Below are 23,429 nucleotides of genomic sequence, written 5' to 3' on the forward strand. Positions count from 1 at the left end.
ATAGAATGTAACTTGGAACAAAACTGAAAGAAACAATAAAATAAAAATCAATTACATAGTGTTTTAAAAAATACGTAAATTTTTTTGGGACGTTAAATAATATGAAAGAATATATCGCGAGTATTCTTTTTGCGCTTACTTTATAGTAGCATGCAATTTTTAATTGTTGCGAAACGTTTCGAAAACAGTTACGTTCTCAGCCTTTTTTTTTTTTTTTATTCTAGAGTTGTAACCATTTTTTTACTGTATATCGAAAGCCGCCGCGCTTGGTTCTCAAAGCCGCAAATAAAATTTTGAATTGACGACACTGTGTTCTAAATAATGAGTCTGAGTTGATGTATCTGACCAAGCGGCACATGACTGAAGCGTCCCCGCGCGCACTGCGCAGTTTTTCGTTCCCCATCTTGTAAAGTTAACTGTGCGCTCGTTTAAGTTTGATATATACTGTTTACTATTACATTAACTTTTGCTCTTCTACTTTGGATATTGATTTAAACATAGTGATTTGACTCGATTTTTGTGTTTGTTGTTATATAGTACGAACTCTGTTTCAACATGTTGAAAAGTGGACGTATAATCAACAGCCAGTCACGCGAATTGGTTGTGAAGTTAAAGGAATACTTTGAACGAACGAACACTTTACAATACATAATCATATCAATCAAGTACTGATACAAACTTGAATTGATTTATCGTGAGTATCGAGTACAGAGTCTTATGGTTCCATAACTAGTTACGTCGCAATGACAAATGTCAAAACGGGCCTATTACTTTTTTACGACTATATTCGTTAACTTAAAACTAAAGCTATGAGGGTCACTACTCGAAGTTTATCGAGCGACAAAATTATAATAATACTAAGGCACACGATATTATTTGAAAATATTTTTTCAACAATACTTCGAGTCTGCAATACATCCTCGCACACAGGCAGAATTATTGACAATATCCAGATTATTGTGAAATAATGTTAGGCACTCGGCAAGGACTATTTCGGTACTAGAAATAAAAGGAGTATCTATTCTATAATTTAAAAAAAAACCCTAGCGGTCGGTGAAAGCCCTATTTACAAGTTAGTCAAATTCAAGTGAAAAAAAAAATTTGTACCTTTTAGGCGAGGGATTTTCGTATATTTATCTAAACTTTTAATCACAGCAATTAGACCTTAAATTGTACTTAAAGAATATTTTTTATGTAAAAAAATAAAGGAGATTCGGATTACCAATATTTTTGCACACTACATCCTAAGAACCTATCATTGATATAATCTAGTTTGTAATTAAACCGATCGCCAATACGATTTCGCCTCTTTAGTTATTTATTAAAGTTCTGTTTGATTTTATTTATATTTATACAATTTATATTCATAGAAAATATCGAAAATCATATCTCAGATATTTTTTATTATATTGTAATGTCAGAGTTAAGTCAGGCTAAATATGAACTTTATTAGTATACCGAATACAGGAAAACAGAACCTTTTTATCACAGGTTGAGGTAATACTGTCTACTTCCTGAGCGCTTCAACCCCTCGCTACAAAAAATTCAATGATTTGAACTCTCAATCCAATCTCTCAATCATCCAGTAGTTATTGCTGCCAATTTTGTTGTTCATAATTCTCTAATCGACATGTCTAAAAATCTAATACTTTACTTTTCTAGAGGATGCAGAGTGAAAGACATAGCTACCAAAGCCACTGTCACCTTGAAAACTTTTTGAAACACGTGTAAGTTTGGTTTACAACGCTCACTTTCTCTTATTGCTTAATGGTAAGTGCTTCTTTTTATGAGATGAATATAGATTTAATAAAAAAAAGTATACTTACGATACTACTACGGTAGAAATCCTTATGTTAGGCAAGATGGAAAAGTTACTTCGCGGGTAACCTAACCGCGTTGTACGCCTAGTTGTACACCAAACTTACGTGTTTCAAAAAGGTCACAGTAGCTTTGGTAGCTATGTCTTTCACTCTGCATCTTCTAGAATATGATAGTATCAATTTTTAGGTTACTTCGCGGTAAGGATCCGAAATTGCGTCATTTAAAGTTTGTGACCTTGACTAATGCCTGAAGTCAACAAAATCCTAAGAACAATAATTCTTTGATAAAATCAGTTTGAGGTCCAAAAATCCAACAATAAAGTTAATTAGAGCCATCCTCATCGACAATGAAGAGTGAGAAAAGGTCGACACTACTAAAGCAGTGGCAAGTTCCCATACAACATTTTACATTACAAAAAAATAAATATTTTTTTGAGCATGCCCTAAAAAAAGGTACTTACATTTTTTTATGTATAAAGGTTATTTTCGTATGGAATTAGGTAATCGCACAAGATTGTTGAAGAACGTCATAAATAATTGTGCAAAAATTCGTGATATTAATGAGTTAAAAATGGTGGTATTTCGCACGCGTTCTTAATTGACTTTAATGAGAATTTTCAGAGTACTCAATATCAAAATATTCTTTATTGTAATGCTAAAGAAGTTGATTACTCTGTCTTTATAAATTACCATAAATAATAAAGGCGATTAGAGAAGTTGACAAGAACAGCAACTGTAACAGATTTCCCCATTTCTAGGTTTACAAAAAAAAAATTACGCTTTCGTTGAGAATGTCTGTAATACACATAATAATTTTTTTAGATTTAGGTTATTTTTTCTATAATTATAGATCCCTGAGTAGGAAACAAGGATTTTTACTTGAAATGTAGTCTTGTCTTAACCGTAACACATAATACTCATTCTATATAAAAAATTATGCTAGTGACAATAAAAAAACTTAATAAGAAAAAAAAATTACGATATCATAAAAATAGAGTTCGATATCAGAATACCACTATTCTAAGCGTCATTCGAACGCTTTCTAACGTTTTTATGTAAAATAAGTCTTCATCTTATAACACTTATTTTTATAAGTCTTTATCAACTATAAGTAACTATTTTGTTACATTTTATCCATAAAAACAAATCGATTTTATTGCTTCATTAAAAGATTTCTTAATCAAATAACATACACAATAATTTCAAGACAAGTACCTTATTTTTCACAGAAAAATAGTACAATAATTGATAGTTATGAAATAAATACACGGTTTCGTAAGCTACTTTCCGAATGAGGGTTACCTACTGTTACGCAGTTCATAATCTATGAATCAATAGTGGATTTATTTATTATTACAGTGCTGTGTGGTGATGGCAGATCAGAATATAGATGTCACCACCCCTTCTCATCCCGTCCTCTATGCTACTAGTACTATCTCCTGCGTTGCCTAGCGTGATGTTTATGGGCAAAACCTCCCATAGGGAAAGGCCTTAGTCCAGCAGTGGAATTGGAATGAAGGTTTTTTACTATAACATAATGTAAGAACATCTATTATTGTTGAAAAGTAACGGCTATCAATGAGTGTAAAGCGGAAGTTGGGACACCATGGGCAACGCAATATTAAACGTCACGGGCAAGCGTGACGAAAGATTTAAGGGTGCCTCAGTGTTCAGAGCGGTTTAGGGGCAACCAGAATGTAGGACTTATCATCATTGGACATTGGTCTTTTATAGGGTATTCTAAATACCACGGTTTTCATACGGTCAACAAACATGCATTGTTGTGATCTACATAACGATCTACTGTGTTATTACGCGAAACAAATAAATAAAATTACAATTGTAAGGAGATTGACAGCTCGTATGCAAGAAACATTTGGGGCCTTCAAGGCGGAGCTAATTGACAGTTTTTTTTTATTCCTCTACAGTTTACTCTACAGTTGCAATCTCACCTGCTTAAAACCCTGCTGGTAGCGGGCTAAACGGTGCAGCGGGTTATAGCAGTCATACCCACATACCGACATCATACAAGAACGCTAAGTCGCTTAGCGGTACTCGTCTTTGTCGGTAGGGTTTTAACTATCCACGGCCTAAGCCAACCACCAGACCAGACCAGACCAGACCAGAAAATAATCAGTCAAAGCGAAGTCAGTAGATTGATCGAATGTCACCTCTATATGTGGTAATTAAAAACGCGATATACGAAGGAAAGAAGCTTGCGAATTCTTGTTTTAGTTCATACCTTTATAATACGCGCACGAACAACCAATTATGTAAAAGCTCTAAATATAGGCAAAAGGGCGTTGAATATTTTGGTATAAAATCATTTTTTTTTTTTAATATAACAGGCCCGCAAAATATAAGCCATGAAACCTAAACCCTTAACAGGTTACAACTAAAAGCGGTTATAGTTATAGCTTAGATGGTAGGACTTCGAATTCGACTTCACTTTCGGGAGCCGAATTCGAATCTCAGCACACACCTCCAACTTCGTGCGTTTTAAGAAATTTAAATATCACTCGCTTCAAAGGTGAAGGAAAACATCGTGAAGAAACCTGCATGCCTGAGAGTTGTCCATGCTGTTGTCACAGGGAAAGAGTGGTTGACTACGGCCAGGGGTTACCCCTTCTCATTTTGTAAGTATACTCGTGCCCTGTACTGGGCCGTTAATCGTTTAATATGTTTACCATTACAGGGCAAGAGTTTGTTCTTTTTTTTTCTCGTTTTTCTGAGTGGTGTACAAGTAAAGATTATAAATAAATAAAATAAATAATATGATGATTTAAGACTTTAGATCCTATAAAACAATATTTCACAGCCACAATATTTCACATGTTTAATTTTGTTTTTGAATTCGTTCACTGAAGACCACTCAGTTAAACTTTGATAGCTTCTATCTAGGACAAGTGTCGCCTTAAAAGATTTTACGTGGCCGCTATTAAAAAAATGCATACAGTGGGCAAGCTAGACTCTATTCGAAAGTATTCAAACCCCTTATAATATAATTTTAAATTTTATAAAAATAGAGCATAAGCTTATCCTAAGCTGTTCTATGCGACCATGCCATCCGTTTTAGAACTCCAACTCTGTCTCTCTTAACTCTTCTTGAATACCTGACATCCACAGCGAACATTAATGCTCATTTTCACTAACAAAGAACAAGGCAATGCCTAAATAAGTACCGCCTAATTTCAGGAGATTCCTAGGCATACATCAACTGTTCACTAGTCATCACCGAAATCATTAGGCATTATATTTAGGCGATGCCTAGATTTAGTGAAAACGAACATAAGCTTGATTAGCTATAATACACGAAAAGCAGTCAATATCTCCATCTCCTGTGAAGTTCATAGCAAATTTTCATTGCAAAGTCAAAATCTCCTGAGCATGCTCCAGTGACGGAGCGAAACGTGCGTAGAGAGATTGAAGAAATTATAAATAACTTCTACTTATCGTGGATTATCACAAATTAAGCGTAATGTTCACTGCATATCATGGAACTCCACAACGTAACGCCCGCTTCTACCTAATGCCTGATATCTAAGAAATAATTAATTTAAACAAAGATTGACGTTAGTTTAATGCGAGAGAACAGTAAACCATTTCAATCGTCTCTTAAAGTCAAATACGTTTTTCAACTTAATTAGTATTTAATTTGTACTTTTTGGCATTGATCGACCACTATCGCAAAGAGAATTTGACTGTATCACCTTTGCTGGTGTAATTCTTAAAGATTATTGTTTTTCAATATAATTTTACTTCACATTACTAGATAATAAAGCAATTTTCTATAAATCAAGATTTTTTTCCCACCAACGTGATCACAAACACTATTTTTGGTTGGCTCTGTTTACTGTCTTGTGACGTCACGAGACTGTAAACAATGTGGTATTGCTATTGTTAGAAGGAACTTTATTATTTGATACTGAAGGAACATAATCGCGCGTGACAACTTATAGCCTTCCGGCCTTGTAGAACATTCAAAAATAGTTTTCAGCCATTGTTTTTCATAAATAAACACTTAAAAAAATACCCTTCTGTATCTATGATACTGTCCTTTTTCTCTAATGCAAATAGAATCTAAGCTGGTTTACATTAACCATCTATTTTCATTGTCTATTTTTTAGTTTTTGAGCCTAATTTTATATCTAAACATATCACGATTTACAAGAAGAACAACTTATCCGACAACGACGCAGACGGCACTACGTGCATGCTCTGTCCAACAAGGTACGCCAATTTATGTGCGTACTGGCAAGGGGCTGGTACGCGTACCGTACCGGGCCAGTTGTAGTACAAATGGCACATCTTGTACGTCAGCCGCTGGCATTGGTCCGGCGTCATACCACTGTCGTCATGGATCACCACGTAGTGGGTCGGAGTGACAGTGCCTTGGTTCACTTTCTGTGATACTATCAAGAAGTCGTACCTGTCAAAGAGAAACGGTTTTAAAAATACTCCACACGGTGACATTACTCAATATGATTATCGGCTCATTAGCGGCTCGCTACAGAACACGGATTGAGAAAGTTTAAGCCGTGGTCCACAACGGGTGGTTTTATAGACTTCACACGCCTTTGAGAACGTTATGGAGAACTCTTAAGCATGCAGATTTCCACACAAAGTTTACCTTCATCGTTAAAGCTAGCATGTTATAATTTCTATTAAAAACGCAAATTTAAATTTAAAACGCAGATAACTCCGAAAAGTGAAGTTCCGTGCGGCGGAGCGAAAGGAAGCCTAACTTCTTCGGCCAAGCTTTCACCGCTTTTAGTAAGCATAGATTTGGATAGAAGCAGACGTTACTTTGCGGAAATCCATAATATATTATGAAAATTAAGCTTAATTTGCAATGTACCCTCAACACACTCTGTTTGTGATCTGTTTGGTGTGGAGTGTAAGGATTGAAGATATTATAAATTACACCATACAGATTCTCCTGCTGTTCTTGGAGGATAGCAAATTAAGCTAAATTTTCATAATAAGTATGGATTATAAATTATGAATTCCTTCCCCTTCATAAATTAATTCGAGTAAAAGTAAAGCAAACTCTCACCAATCGCGTCTCGTAATCAAGTTATCGACGACTGTTCCCGGATCAGGGTTCGCGAATTCTTTGCCCTGTTTCAGGAATATCCTAGTGTTGATTCTCTTTTGCACCACGATGTAGGTGATTGAAGGCTTATAGTTGTCATCAAAGCACGAAATACTTATTTGCATTTGCGGTATCTCGTAGTCTTGAATTAGTTTGAGCTGACCATCGCCGACTCCGTCCCTGAATAAATTTCAACGCATTGATTTCAGAATCAACATATATTTACCTAGTAAGTTACACAAAACTCTGAATAAAACGTGATAGAATTGAATAAAAGACATCGTAAACATCGTAATCGCAGTAACTGGTTGTGATGCAAATTTATTTATACACTTTATTTGTACACCGCAAATAAAGAAAAAACAATGGACACAACAAGAAACTTAAGAAGTAGGATACAAAAATTCAACAGTGAATCTGTTATAATTTTTGTTTTTCTCTCTGGCACTCCACACGCCGAATGGAATAGTTATTATATTTCTCTATGGTCATAAGTTGTTTAAACAAAAGTAAACTCTATCACAAAGAAAATCCAGTTTATAATCGTGTGGACCGGCCGGCACGGTTCCGAGCTCGCGCCTGCGCGCGTGATTTGTACGCAAATATAGGCGAGCCCGGGACCGTGCTCAATATGTTAACTGGGTTAAAGGTTAATTTAATTTAATTAATTAAATTTAGTTAATTTATCATTTTCATAAGATGTTTCAACATCTTATGAAAATGATAAATATAATTGTTCAAGTGTAATACAAAGCCGTAAACAGTGCACTATATTAATGTACTATGGGACCTACTTACGAGAAAATCCTTAGTAATCATTAATAGATTCACATTTGAAGTGTCGATTTCTCTGTACTCCGGTTAGACGAGGTAAAGTTAATAATACCATTGTTATATAGAGATTATAAGGAAAAAATCAACAGGCGATCCATAACTTATAAATCAAAATTTTTGGTGGTCCTCTTCCCCATACAAAAACGATCGTCCCTTTTTATTTTATTTTTAATCGTCTATTAGAAAAAAAAAAGTTAAAAAGACGTCTCTAGTATAGATTAAAATATGCTCATCTCCTAGAGAACAATTGTTTCGAAGAAACATTGTACCTGTAGATAATGATCCTATCGGGCAATCGGCCATTGACTCGCAGATAATGTTGTAGGGCATCCACAACGCAAAACTTGCAGCAATCGCCTATCTCTTGCCCCCGCTCCTGGAACACCGCCTTCGAGAACCAGGTCGTCAGTGCCTGGTTGTAGGACGCGACAAATGCTAGTGACAGAAATAAGGAATAATAAAAACTTGTTATTCATCATCATCTTCATTACATCATAATCATATTCATTACCACGGGGCTTTATTGTTTTAAGTGTACTGACGACACTATATTTATTTCAAAAGTTAAAAGGAGAATGCCGGAACACGGTTTCGTTTAGTGCCTAATTCAAATTGGTAAAATTAAGTTGTTCTTTTTTTTAGAAAAACTCTAAAATTCCAAGCCATAACTTCGACAGTTAAAAAATTTAATGAAATAAATTAGTGGTTCTATTATTTGCGTCATCTTGTTTAAACCTACTCACAAAAATCAAAAGAGGTACGTCACTTGTGTACGTAAAAAACGAAAAATACATATCATGAACAGTACCATCAAAAGGTAGATACAATAAACGCATGTGTCAAAAATAACCTTAATTTACGAACTTCATTTGCTTGTAACTCTGAAATCCGGCGAACTAGAGTTTTAATGTTTTTGGTAATGTATCTATTGTAATTATTAAACCCTTCAAAATGAGATAAATTCCATGAAGGCACCTTAGAAGTACTATGTGAAACCAAATCCCATACTACATCCGGCATTCTCCTTTAATACTTACTAGTGTTATATTCTGTTTCATGCGGGGCGGCGTTGCACTCATACCGTAATGGCCGCGCGGAGACCTATTTTGGCGTTGAATAAAAATTGTATACAATAGAGACGGGACTATTTTACTGGAAATTTCCTTCCCCAATGGGGGCAATCCTTAGTGGTATGACATATCAAACAAAAAAATTATCATGAAAATTGGTTTAAAAATATAAGTCGGTTGAAACATCATAATAAGTCAGTCAGTCAAAAGCGTAAAGCTCCACATCTAAGGTGATCGGATTTTCTTTAAACAAGTTTACTACTGCATCATGATTGCTGAAGTTGCTACTAAGTTTAATGCTGGTGGTTTCGAGAAATATTTACCACTAGCAAAACAAAAAAATATATATTGAAACTACGGTTTTTCTTCAGCCTTTTGAAATCCCACTTCTGAGAACCGGCCTAGAGAGAGAGTTTTAGAGTCTTTATTGTATGTTTTTAGGAGCTCCTTATTAATTCTCCTCAGCGACCTAGGCGGCTCAAGTAGCGAGTTCGACACCAAGCGAAAAGCTTACAGAACCGTGAAGAAGAAGCCCCACGAAGTTCGAAGTATACAAATGACGTCATTCAATCACTATGAGTACTCACCGAAAACACTTTGTTTCTTCAGATTCGCTTCGTGGTATGAATCGATGCCGATGACCATTGTGAATTTGAAGGGAATGCTTATATTCCAAAGTGTGCCGCCGAGCTTGCAGTTAATTTGGAGAAGTATCTTTTGAGTGATCGAACGGATCTTCTGGCTATTAGATAACGTGCGAGCGTTGATTACCTAAATGTATTGAATTATATTTATAAGTTTATTGACTTCCAACATTACGTGGACAGAATTTAATCACTACTGGAGCACTACTATTAACTAATTAAATAAATAAATATACTACGACAATACACACATCGCCATCTAGTCTCAAAGTAAGCGTAGCTTTTGTTATGGGTACTAAGATAACTGATGAATATTTTTGTATGAATAATATACATAAATAATATATATATTAATAAACACCCAGACACTGAAAAATATTCATGTTCATCACACAAACATTGTCCAGTTGTGGGAATCGAACCGGCCTTGGACTCAGAAAGCAGGGTCGCTGCCCACTGCGCCCATTGGCCGTCCGAAATTAAATAAAACAAACTTTAGTGATTATCTGAAACAGAAATTTAGGCCTACATTCCGTGAGTTAAATGACACAGCATTTGACATTTGTGTCATTTAACTAACGAAACTCAGGTGCGAAAAAGTTTTTCTAATTTATCCGTCCTGTCCAGTTGAATATATAATAATCAGACTCTCTATACTGCTTGAGAATTTCCCTTTTTACATAAATCAATAAACAAAACTAAATTGGCATTTCTTAAAAAAGAGTACTGCCTTTTTCCACAACAAACATTGCGTAATATACAACACTACTTTTGGGCTGGTCTATTTTATTTCGTTTACTAAATACTATCTTTATTATACTTTCTGGTACAGGTATCTTCTAAGAATAAGAAGGGTTTACCACACTGGCTCAAGTCAGACTTCGCCTTTTAGAATATTATGCAGAACCACTAGCAGGATAGAGCTACATGACCCTAAAGTTCTCTCCATCGACCGTCACTATATTCCAATTCCTTAAGCGATTGAAATTCGGAAGCAAAATAACTTAAATCGTGAGGACGGTTTTAAATTAGCAAGTGTGTGGAATCCAGTCGTAGAATTATGCAAACCAAGAAAGCAGCTTCTCAATTTAAACGTGACGTTATCAGTGTCATACTACACTCAAACAGTTCGCGAAATACCGACAAAGAGAACACGAAAGCGGGTAGTCAGATTCTGCCCGTGACATCCAACTTGACATCTTGTATCAACGCAGTACCGTCGTGACCACGATCCATGCAACTGGGTCAAAATATCGAATAACCAAAAAATATTATCGTGGTATGTAACCGTAGATCTCTATTTAAGAAATGTTAATTAATCACGAAAATCTTAGTTTAAAATCTCTTGTTATAGAGAACTCTCTGGCATGCATTTTTCCTCACGATCTTTTCCTACACAGTATAACAAATGAGTAAATTTTCATCAGATCGAGTTATAAGATAAGATAATGAGTTGTCAGTATAACCGAGATGTCTCTTAAAAAGTTCAAAGTTTGTATTAAACGTAAGCTTATAGAAAAGTCCTACTATAGTATAAAGGACTACGTAAACGATACTGAGACTACTCTAACCAGGTTGCTCTTCTAATAATTTAAAATGATATTGTGAGATGGTGATAACAAAAAAAAAAACACCCGGCTAAGTTTGTTGTGGGCTTCTTCTTAGACCAGGACGCGTTTGGAACCCTCGTAGCTTTAGTTTTAAGTTTACGAATGTGGTTATCGCCATCATCTCACTACCGTGTGGTTCTTATGTCCGCATCAAAAGTGCCACCTGTGGGCCTACTTGAATAAAGATATTTTTGACTTTGACTTTGACCGTATCTTTGCCGATAACCGTTAGCTTAACAGTCAACATTACACAAATTAAAGAATATAACTACCTGAGATGGTATAGGTTTTTCGGAACAGCATATTCTCTTGATAGCAGAATATCGATCGTCCCTCATAGAAGGTGATATCGCAACAACAAGTTGCAGTTGAGATGTAATACATTTCTTAAGTGCCATTACGTAGGTGTCCACACGGTCGTTCGGCAAAAGGACGAGGTCCGGTTTGTATACAACTATGCCCATAGGTCCAGAACACCGCATTAACGTTTCTACGAAATCCTGAAACAAAGTCATATGACATTAAAGCAAGTTGGAAATTATCATTTGAACCTGTCGCAACGGTGAGCGCTGTGAATTTAAGTAGGAGGTGCCGGGTTCGATTCCCAGGGGGCAATTTAGGAATATATATTTTCTGAATTTTCTCTGGTCTGGTCTGGTGGGAGGCTTTGGCCGTGGCTAGTTACCACCCTACTGACAAAGACGTGCCGCTAAGCGACCCCGCAACCATCTTAGACTGCATCATCACTTACCACCAGGTGAGATTGCAGTCAAGGGCTGACTTGTAGTGGAATAAAAAAAAAAGACGATTTTCCTATATTACTATTTTTATACTATTTTTAAAAAAAATCCCTATTTTTATGAATAATTACGCACATTATTATAACTTATTTATTAAGTCATTATAATATATATCACAGGTCTTAATTTAAAGGTGTAAGCATAAACTCGAAAGAATATTTCCGTACACCCCGCCGTTGACAAATTTTTGCTTGGTTAATCTAGTAGATAAGTATAACATTCAGCTTTATGCTACAAAATCATTACCTATTACCATTTAGAATGAGGGTAGGCCGACAACGATACATGTAAATCCATTTGTTGACGTACCAATAATTTATTTGTATATATTACATCTATACATATATCATCTATTTCAGCTGACTGTGTTTCTGTGTTCAAATGGATCACGGATTATGATCCGGCGACTAAGGGAGCGTTCATAAAATACGTGAGATGTTTTAGAGGGGTAGGGGGTCGATTCAAATCTCATCTAATCTTACGTTGGAGAGAAGGCAAATGTCACGCAATTTTTTGTTCAGTATTTTCTCCTAGGAGAAGCTGAGCAACGGTTGTGCAAGGTGGAACTGGGTTGCCTAGGAGATCATGGAGCTTATATTTCTTGGGGGTGCTACGAATAGAATTTTAGTGGGTAGAGATCTCCTGATCTCAGATATACCGATCTCTTTCTCTCTTATCTATTTAGAAGAATTCCCCTCCGATTTAGGCAACAAAGAGACACAGATCTATCTCGTACATCCCAGATAATATTAAAGCAGTAACTCAAACAATGACATGCACATATGTACAGGTGTTATATTGTATGTTAAGTCATTATATTAGTTATAGTTGATAAACTTTTCTTTTTTTTGTTACTTTTATATAAAAATTGAAATACACTTTACTTGAAATTATAATAAATTGTCTGAATATAAACAAGTGATACTTTTTATTCTTGGTGGCCTAGTCATATTACCTTGTAACAATTTTTTTGTATATATACTAAATACTTACATTAGTCACATTTTTATCTCGAGCCGTATACAAGACCACCCATCTTGTTATATCGACAGCTTGCATGACAGCATTCCTACAGATATCACCATTCCAGTCAGCATTGGGTTTCCCGGGCACTTTGACAGAGTTGCCAAAGTACAAAGGCTCCGGTGGCAAAGTCCTTGCTGTCAAGTTAACCGTTTCCGCATCTATACTTAGTCCCCAGCCTTTGAGTCGGTTCTTTGCGGTTTCGTTATCCATAACGTTTTTGATGAACTAATAAAAAAAAGAATTTTGTAAAAATTAATGAAATCTGAGTTTATCAAAAACTCAGATCATATACTGGATGACCCAGCTAGCTAATAGACAACACAATATAATTTTTTGGTAAGTAAAAATTTTCGTTACATTCATTTGGTTATAAACACTTTAAAAATCGTACTTAGCAACGCTTAAATGTATGTTTTTCATAACAAACACGAAACATATATAACGTAGCGCCAGTTGTACACATATTGAAAACTTTATAAATGTAACTTTATAAATATTATTATGATAATGATTTTAATTTAATAGAAACGAAACCAAAAATTTTGTAGTTGCAACTTTTTTTCCAAAAAAATATATATTATTGCCTATTTACGGTCAAGCCTATTTATTTACTTGACTAATTAGATTTTGACTTATACTTTGATGTTCAAACTGTGACGTGATGGATTCAATTTTTATTTTAGGTTAACTTTCTAAAGAGAATTTTCAAAAAATAAATACTCTAATGGCCGTTCACTAAACCTATATATATATGATGTTTCACAAACTCTTAGGTGAAAACTATTGGTGAACTGTTCATTTATGACTAGGAATCTCCTTAGCTTAGGCGTTACCTTTTTAGGTATTACCTTGTTCGTCATTGGTGAAAAAGGGCATTAGAACACGACACTAGAGCATTAGAGTACTGTATACGTAAAAATACCTTTTTGAATGCAGAGTGTCGTTGATTGGGCGTTATCCGTGTGTATGTGGCGACATCTTTCATCAATCGGAAGTTTTGTTTTTGCGAGTCCGAGAGTCCGGTAAGCTGACACAGTTCTGGTACCAAGCATATCATGAAGTCAGTTTTCTGTTCGGTCCCTGGCATTCTCTTTGAATCTCTAAATTAACATATCAACATATCAAATATAGCATGTACATTGTGTATATTATCTATAGTAATATTATAAAAATGAAAGATTTTTCTGTTTGTTTGAACCAAATATGCTCCGAAAGAACTGGACCAATTTTAGCCATTTCTTCGCCAAAAGAATGCTAAACTATCACTATGTCACAGAGGCTATAATATATTTTCAAAAAAAATTAAGATTTTTAAGAAAATTGCAATAATGTTATCCGAAATGTAAGCAAAATTTTGAAGTTTATTACATAAACATTAATTAATTCCATGATTAAAGTAATCATTCTTCATTTATCTAGACAAAAGTCCCCAAGGAAATACTAAACTATCATGGTTAAGTCGGATTGGCAGCTTTTGTGTGCTAAAATTTTAATTTACTTATTACTTAGAACGCCGGTAGTTGGTTACCTTAGTATCGCAGTTTATTTCTTATTAAAATAAATGATTTTATCGTCAAAGGTATTTATATAGCAATAAAATACTTTTTAATTCATTCCAATCGGACTTATAATTTAGACGTTATCGCGAGTTTAAAAAATGTTAATAATACTACATAAAACCGATCTTTTTAAATATTTTATCCTTTTTATTAATTTAATTGGAAAATTTCTATTTCACTATGACCTACAACTGCATTGAGAGCCATGTGACTCTCAAAAAAAAACAAACACGGACGGAGTCGCGGGCAACAGCTAGTTTATTATAAATAAAAATATGATGTAGTTGCTCAGAGATACTGATCGACTTATATCATATAACTTTACACCTTCTAACTAAGAGTTTGCGGTTAATCTACCCAAAAAAGCATTCTCAAGGACGATTGACATCTGTCTTCATGTCTCATGAAGATATGTTGAGCCGACCCCAACTTAGAGAGTGCTTTACGTCCTTTGATGATGGCAGCATCAAAAGAAGATAGAGATAGTTAAGTTGGGAGTAAAAAAGAGAATGAATTTAGTTGGTTAATTATAATTGATAAACAAACCTCGAGATCAGCATTGGTTGTGTGAGGTCTTTAATTTCAATGCCATAGCTCTTCTTATAATAGTCAAAATAGCTTATTTTTATCAATTCTCCCTTTTCATTTTTCTCAAATGTTGACTGTGGGTTCATTGTGTCATCTATGCTGTCTACACTGAAAAAGTGAACAGGAGATATGCCATAAAAAGTAGTTACTAGAAAATTAGAGTTAAGTCTAGAGCATAAGAACTATGACAACATAAATAAATAAAACAAATATACTGCGAAAATCCACACATCGCAACTACTAGAATGACTGGGTACTAAGATGACTGATGAATATTTTTATAAATAATATACATAAATACTTATAATATACAGAGAAACACCCAGACACTGAAAAACACTTATGTTCATAATTAACAAACATCAAACATTTTCGTTGTGGGAATCGAACCCACGGCCTTGGACTCAAAAAGCAGGGTCGCCGCCCACTGCGCCAGTGAGTAAGATTATTGACAGTTGTCAATAATCTTACTCATTCAACTATATAAAAAGGCGGAGCTCGAATGTGAGGGGATTATATTGAGTTTTGAATTGTGAAGTGAAATAAACGTCTATTGTGAGCGTCTTTATTCTCTTTATTTCCTGACCATCTAATACAATTCATACAAAATTTTAATGGATTGATTTGGTTTGGATAGTTATTTTCCTTCTGTTTTCGAACAGTCTTCCTCTACCATTTTAAATAGTCAAATACTCACCGAAACAGTTTCTTATTGTATTTGGTCATAACTGAGAAACCAACTAATTTGTCTGATATAGAATTCTTCCAATTCGCCCCATCCGCCTGTATAGTCTCTCTAATAAGAGACAGTACGCACTGTGTTCGCAGCACTCTATGTGTAGAATCCAATGTCAACATGAGACCACCTTCATATTCATCCACTGCTGTCACATAGCTAAAATACAGGAGGTCAATTATTAAATGTATTCCAAAAAAAACAATTATTTCGAGTACACACTTTCAAAACAGTCTGTCAGTTTTCGGTGTCTCTACCATGCTGTATGTGAATTATTTTTTACAGTTAATTGATAGGCCATTTTTGGGCTATACTTTATTACTTTTTAAAGTTTACTATGAAACTGGCATTAATTGGCAACAAACATGCTAAATATGTTTCAGGATTTATTAAAATTAAAATCCATAATAAATAATTACAAACCCTAAATAATTCCTTAGATTGAAAAGTTGTTAAATAGATGTAGGTACTCGCTGTATTAAGTAAAAAATCTAGTGTTTGCAGTTAAACCTTGGAAAAATTTAGTTATATTAGTTAATTCATTACCCGGGCCATACTTCCAGCTTGTATTGCGGTATCTGAACAGCTGATTTCTCGTTAAAGTGCTGTCGGCCAAAGCGTACTAGCTCAAGATCCTTCATTATGTGCTTGAACAGAGTGTTGTATATATGAACCATCTCGCTAAGACGGCGGGTGCGACGGAATGTTATCTACGAGAAGAAAATTATGTACATTGGATAGAAGCTTGGCCTGATTTGCTGTAATCAGCAACAACCATAGGGATCTGGGGGTTAACTTACTGCCAAATGATAGTTTATTTCACATACTCTGACATTGCAAAGATAAAGATGATTATATGATAAAACTCCAACAATATCATAATGTTTAATTCACTTCATTCTTATTTTTGTTATGGGTATATACTATGTTCTATTCTTTTAGGGTAAAGGTAACCTTTGGAATGAGCTACCGAGAGAAATAAGACAGTCTAAATCTCTGAACATCTTATTCTATTAAAAGACCATTTTGTATCTATCTTGTACTAAAATATGTTATGATTTATGTATATGTTTATATATATATCCCAACTAATACTATAAATGTGAATGTAAGTTTGTTCGGTACGCTTTCACGCAAAAACTACTAAACCGATCATCATTAAACTTTGTACACATATTCCTGAAGGTACTAGAAGTAATATAGGATGCTTTTAACCCGAAATTAAGCTCAGCTCTTTTGGGAGAGGGGACGAAAGTGTTTAACGATTTTACACCACAACGCCGTCAAATGATAACCGATTTAAATAATTACTTACTTTTATATAAGATTTTTTATATGAGAATTCAGAACTTAAAATTTTAGTTGAATTACAACTAAATATAATGCCACATTTGTTTCGAGAAACAAAAACAAACGCAGACGCAGTCGCGGGCAACAGCTAGTATAAATATATTATAGATAGGTATTTTATATAGCTTAACAATAAACACCTTGCATTTTCATAGCTATACTTTGCTAAGTATAGGTGGAAAGGGTTCAAGTTGTTTTTGTAAAGAGAAATGGCACTAAGGATGTTAGCTAAGCACACAGACACACATATGTTATACCATTAAGCTTTATTGAAAATGGTCACGTAGATCCATAGCCTATTTTTGTTTAGCTGCCTATATTACAACTGAGGAGCCAAACATTGTGTATTTTGGAAGATATTGTTTTTATGATCTCCCTCCACAGTACTGTAGAATTTGAATCTTTTGTGGTCAGTAAAGGTGCAAATTCTATTTCTCTGTGATATTCTTTACTTCTCTCTGACATTTAATATGTCTAACATACATTGTACATACACTACATAATATATAAAATTCACTTTAGCGATTTTTAGAAATTTTAACTGTCTGCGACTGTCTGCCGGCATATCTCTCGGCAATTCATTCCACAGATTAATAACTTTTACCGTAAATCATACGCCACTGAACGGCTGTCAGGAGCGTGCAACCTGTTATCATCTTTAGCCCGCAAATATATTGATTAAAAATAATGCTCACTTTCAAGTTCACTTTACTCTCGTCGAATGGATTTGTTGACACAAGGTTGAGTGCTTCGTCAGGCAATAAATGTGGCACGTACAGTGTTGTGCCATCGAATGTTTTCTCCTTGAAGAAGTGTTTATGTTCTGAAAGTACAAATTTGATTAGTGATATGTTGTAAAGTTTGTTGTTAATGTACATGTGGTAGCTAACGTTAACGATAAAATTTGTTATTACATGCGACCAATTTATTAGTCTTAGAAAACTAGATATATTTCTACATACAATAAATATTTTTGTAAAATAAATTCATCTGGAGTTGATTACGCGGAAAACTCTTTAATACACGCTACTCATCTAACTTTTTTAACAGTAGTTTTAAGTAATTAAAAATATCACTTGCTTCGACGGTGAAGGAGAACATCGTGAGGAGACCTGCATGCCTGAGAGTTCTACATAATGTTCTCCAAGATATGTGGATTCCACCAATCCGCACTGGGCCAGCGTGGTGGACTACGGCCTTAACCCCTTCTCATTGCGGAATGAGACCCGTGCCCTGTAGTGAGCCAGTAATGGGTCGATATGACGACAAAAACCTGTAAAAGTGCATTAACTTCCAAACGTAATGCAAATATGTTCCCGGCCGTGAATTCTTACCGTTCAAAAGCTTGAAGCGCAAGTTTCTGTAATCTTGATCGGGTTCATACGCAACATCGTACTCGAACACATTGTTTTCTTCAGCTTTCAAATAAATAAAGTTGGCTGTAACTGGTACTAGTGTGCCGGTTTCACCTTTTTTGACAACAGGTGGTGTTTCCTTTATCTCTCTCTGTATAACAAAATAAATATCTTTTATGTTAAGCTCACACACCTAGGCTTACTAACTTCGATATATATATAATCGTGTGAAATAATAATGTGTGTGCAGTTTTATGCTTGTATAAGAAAAGCGGTAATAGCGTTTTGGGTGGTCGTCTTGCTTTTCGGGAGTATTTAGTTTGATCATGATGATTGGAAATAAAGGAAGCAAAGGATGAGCAATGTCATGAAGCTATTTGTTTGGTATTATAATATACTAGCTGTTGCCCGCGACTTCGTCTGCGTTTGATTTTGTTTTTAAAGTATTCAGTATCGCTAAGCCTTAAATGAGTACATGTGACTGTCAATTAATTATAGACAAATAATTTGCCATAAAATAAAATTGCGACTATAATGAAATATCTAAGCTATCCTATCTCTTAAGTTGGACCAGACTGCTCACGGTGTGCCAATTTAATTTAAAATCGGTTAAGTAGTTTAGGAGTCCATCGCGGACAAACATCGTGACAGGAGATTTATATATATTAAGATAAGATAATATATAAATTCATAGAAACGTGGAGGAGCTATATGTTCATTATTATAATATATAAATTCATAGAAACCTTTGAGATGTCCAAGCAAAGGACTGAATTGAACAAAATTTCTTTTATTTTTGGCATATTTGCAATTATGCAATGTCTGTCAATTGGACTGTCTGTAGCAACTTTACCAGTCGAAATGCCGACTCTATCGAGAAAAATACAGCAAGAAAGTCATAAACGGGACCAAGGAGTTAACATTTTCTCTGGCACACCACCATGCTAGACACCCTACTTTTTTAACTCTGGGATATTGTTAAAATATTATTGTTGATATCATGCTGAACTATATTTTTGACCAATATATAATTTGACCTAGGAACCGGGAATCAATCGGGAAACCGAGTTTGTGGTTAAACGAGACACAAGAGGTGCTTTGGGTTCAAACTAGGCTATGAGATGAGGCGTGTGCCCAACAGTGAAATAATAAATATTTTTATTTAATAATACTACGACAATACACACATTGCAAAGTAGCCCCAAAGTAAGTAGTGTTGTCCACAACTAAAATGACTGATGAACATTTTTTTGAATAATGTACATAAATACTTATAATATAAATATAGACACCAAAAATAGACACTGAAAAACATGCATGTTCCTATCACATTTAGCAGTGATATCTATAGTACGAGTTTTTAGTAATTTAAGGTATCAGTGATTCAACCAAACATAGTACTAAGCTATGATTTCTGTCACTATTTAATAATCGTGTGAATAAATGATTTTTATTATTATTTTCCAGTTGTGGGAATCGAACCTTTGCCATTCAGAAAGCAGGGTCGCTGCCCATTGCGCCAATCAGTCGTCATAGCATTACTCAATCAAGAGATTTACATGTTGCTTACAAGCATCTTTGTTGTTAGGACGTGATCATAGTTTATAATGTTCCAGATCATAATTACTATTAGACAAGACTTGCGGAGCCAAGCTACTTTTTCAACAACATCTGATAGAAACCCATAGATAATTTCATCGCACGTACACACACACACACACACACACACACACACACACACACACACACACACACACACATTGTTAGCAGCTAGTAATCATTATAATTAATAGTGTCAGTAGAAAAATGTATTTACAAAATATTTATTCTTCCCAACGGCTGTTGTTGTTGATGTCTGAACCGTAGACACAGTACTTTCGGCCATTTTCTGAGTCAAATTTTCAACACCCTCGCCAGCACGAGTCTCTGTGGATTGTGTAGCCTGTGAAGCAGCTTTTCTGAAAATTATGCAAATAGTTACAAAAAAAAAGTTCTGTACCACACAGTACATATTCTTTTAGTTATATAACAGAAATATAATGGCGATAAGGAACAAGGTATTGAATTTGAAAGTGTATGTGGAAATCACTGGAACACACATCACTTCAGGAATAATTTAGCATTTATTGAGAGTTTCTAGGCTATTTTGGTAGTATTGCCTAATAAATAGAAGATCCACATAGTTTCATTCATATTCATTTCATTCATAGTTACTGAATTATTATTTCAAACTAATGCTACTACTGGTAATGTTGATACTGAACATATCAGTTCAATGTTTTAACACATAACTTCTTTAGTTAGAGCTAACTTGCTCTGTGGCAGATATAGGTATAGATATACACTTGTCGACGTTGAATGCTATTAAGCAACCTTAAGAGTGCATTCATGGATATTGATATTTAAGTGCCAATCTATTCATACAAGAGGATTACTTACAAACTTTCCATGTACTTTAGTCCTCTACCTCTTCCAAATGAAACCATGCTGGGGTTAGGGCTGACATCTGAAGCCGGCATGAATTCTGGTTCTGTAAAAGAATATTTATATATAATTATACTAGTATTCACAAAACTTGACTCCTTGACTTCAAATTGAGTTAAAATTTTAACACATTAGAAATACCACATATTTCTAATTGTCAAGTGTTCCTGTCTGTCTCATATTCCAGTACCTTTAGCATAAGATTAGAATATGCACATGCATGAATTTGTTTTTAACTATCAAAATACTACCATGTCCCAGTAAAGAGAACCTCAAATTACACATTTTAAATTGGTAATCTACTAATCACCATTACAGAACTGCCTAAAGAAGTGTGAGCAAATTTGAACATTAACACATACTCAGTATGTTCCATTTTACTCTGTTGTTAAGAGTGTTTGATATCATAATAAATAACTAATAATTTATATTAAGCTATTGCATATACAGATTTCATTTATGGCCACTGTTTAAAAAATGGCAGACTGTGAGCTTTGCATATCACAAACTTCTGCAAAGTAACAGTTTTGATCCAGCACTTAATGCAGTTAAAATATACTGATTTAACTGCATTAAACTTTACACCAAAAAATGTATTATGTGCAATATTAACTAAAGCTAATATTAACCTTCTGTCAATTTTATAAGACATACATACCACCAGGTTTCTGAATTTTTGATAGAAGCATGGCTGCCACCCTGCCTCTCCCACCCATTGTGCTTGTTGAACCAACCTGTCAAAAAAAACAATTTTGACAGTTTACTTTTTTAAGAAACATAATTAAAACACGGGACAAAAAATATCCTGTTAGTCCAAAATTTTTTATAATTATTGGGAAAGTGACATGATAATATCAAAATTTATATTAAACTAGCAGACCAGTCAGCCATCCTCCTGTCTCGTAAAGAAGAGCTACCTACCGGATCCAAGTATATTTTCAAACCATCTTGGAACCCATTGAAGTATACATTATAGATACAAAATTTTATCCAAATCAAATTGAATGAAAGCTAAATGACAAACACACATACAGATGAGTTATACATATACATGTAATATTAGATTTAAGCTTATTGAAGTGTCATAACATAACTTTAGCAATAAACAAGTGTGGGTGTAAACAATTGCTCTTAAATAGTTTAATTAACAATGTAAGATGGTTATAACAACAAAGAATAACTAGATAAGCCTCTCGCTGGTTTCTTCTGAGACCACCAAGGCTAGCATGGGCAAGAGACATCTTCTCCAAAGTGTAAGGACCAAGTATACATACCTTCCCACATATTATCCACTCTTTGAACATGAGTGCATGAATTATGTTAAATGGTAATGTTTACTTCTCCTTTCCCCTATTGCCATGTTTTGGCAGGGGGACGAGTACATTCTGTCCTTCGTGGATATGATAAAGGAAAAATGTTCTCCTGCATTATGTATATAATAGCTTTAGTTTTTAAGTCAACTAATGCAGTTATTAAATATTTTGTTTATTTGCACTGTAGCTTCAATGTGAGCGTTGAACTAGCATTTGCTTCTGTAGGCCTATTTTTATGAAGATAGTTTTGATTCAATTTAACAGGAAAGTAATACAGTAAACCACAATAATTTATTTGCGGAAAGCTGACATTTCAAAGCTCTCATTTCAGTCTCTAAACAAATTAAAACTTTGTTTCAAATACTTACAGTACTAGATGCAACACTTGGACTTGGAGTAGGTTGTGGAGTAGCCTCTTGAGATGATGGTGGTGATTCCAACATTTGAGATTTTAGGGTCTGGAGCAATGCCAGGCCTCGGCCTCGACCTTTTCCTGGGTCTGCCATTGCTGCTTGGAAATACGAAACGATCTAAAATCGAGATAAAAGTTTAAAAAAACAAAGTTTAATTAAAATAACTTGGTTGCAGCAGCAGACAAAAATATAGGTACGAAAAAATTATACTAATTGATTCGACGGTAGAACCTACCTTCTAACTTTGCAAACAAAATTAGTTGACCATGCTTTTTCAAGTTATAGATTTCTATAGCGTGGATTTTTGTTAAAGAACATGGACCGTAATTGATTTAGCTGATTATTAGTTAGGACTTTCACTTACCAATAATATACCAAAGTTCAGAATATTAGTTATTTTTATAAAATACAAACTTTCCCCGCTAAACAAATAATAATACCTTTTTTTTTTTTTATTTAGACCACAGACCTACAACGACAGCTTACAGAAAAATTATCGATGTATCGATATATCTAAATGTATAAAAGAGAAACCCATAACCCCGGGTAATAAACCAGGGGGTTAAAGTTTTTGCTTAATTATTATTATTAGGTTTACAAACCTGAAATTTAAAAAAATGGTTTAATTTTGCTAAATTAAGCTTAATTTTCATAGTATAACTGAGAAGTATGCAGAGTACCGAGTATTCCGAGTAATAAACGAGTACTATATTAGTATATTATTAATATAAA

At 34.5% G+C, this 23,429-nt stretch overlaps 1 protein-coding gene across 1 annotated transcript; it reads right to left on the reverse strand.

Moving 5' to 3' along the window:
* Positions 1–803: 803 nt before the first annotated feature.
* LOC120630875 (piwi-like protein Ago3) lies at positions 804–22,811 on the reverse strand. The gene is made up of 16 exons (XM_039900193.1): positions 22,653–22,811; positions 21,630–21,705; positions 20,927–21,017; positions 20,304–20,445; positions 18,467–18,638; positions 17,828–17,955; positions 16,329–16,492; positions 15,744–15,941; positions 15,005–15,154; positions 13,822–13,999; positions 12,867–13,124; positions 11,346–11,573; positions 9,407–9,590; positions 8,019–8,184; positions 6,877–7,095; positions 804–6,249 (listed from the first exon to the last, which is right to left on the reverse strand). Exons 1-16 carry the CDS (start codon positions 22,788–22,790, stop codon positions 5,985–5,987), a joined length of 2,757 nt encoding a protein of 918 aa, XP_039756127.1. The 5' UTR covers positions 22,791–22,811; the 3' UTR covers positions 804–5,984.
* Between the last annotated feature and the right edge of the window lie 618 nt (positions 22,812–23,429).

Source organism: Pararge aegeria, chromosome 17 (assembly GCF_905163445.1).
Source record: "Pararge aegeria chromosome 17, ilParAegt1.1, whole genome shotgun sequence".
Taxonomy (NCBI): domain Eukaryota; kingdom Metazoa; phylum Arthropoda; class Insecta; order Lepidoptera; family Nymphalidae; genus Pararge; species Pararge aegeria.

Coding starts and splice junctions, on each gene's coding strand:
- LOC120630875 (XM_039900193.1), bottom strand. CDS start 22,790: ATGGCAGACCCAGGAAAAGGTCGAGGCCGAGGCCTGGCATTGCTCCAG. Junction 16,493..17,827: donor AGAGTAAAGTGAACTTGAAA/GTGAGCATTATT, acceptor TTCTTCTCGTAG/ATAACATTCCGTCGCACCCG. Junction 11,574..12,866: donor GAGATAAAAATGTGACTAAT/GTAAGTATTTAG, acceptor ACTTTGTTTCAG/GATTTCGTAGAAACGTTAAT.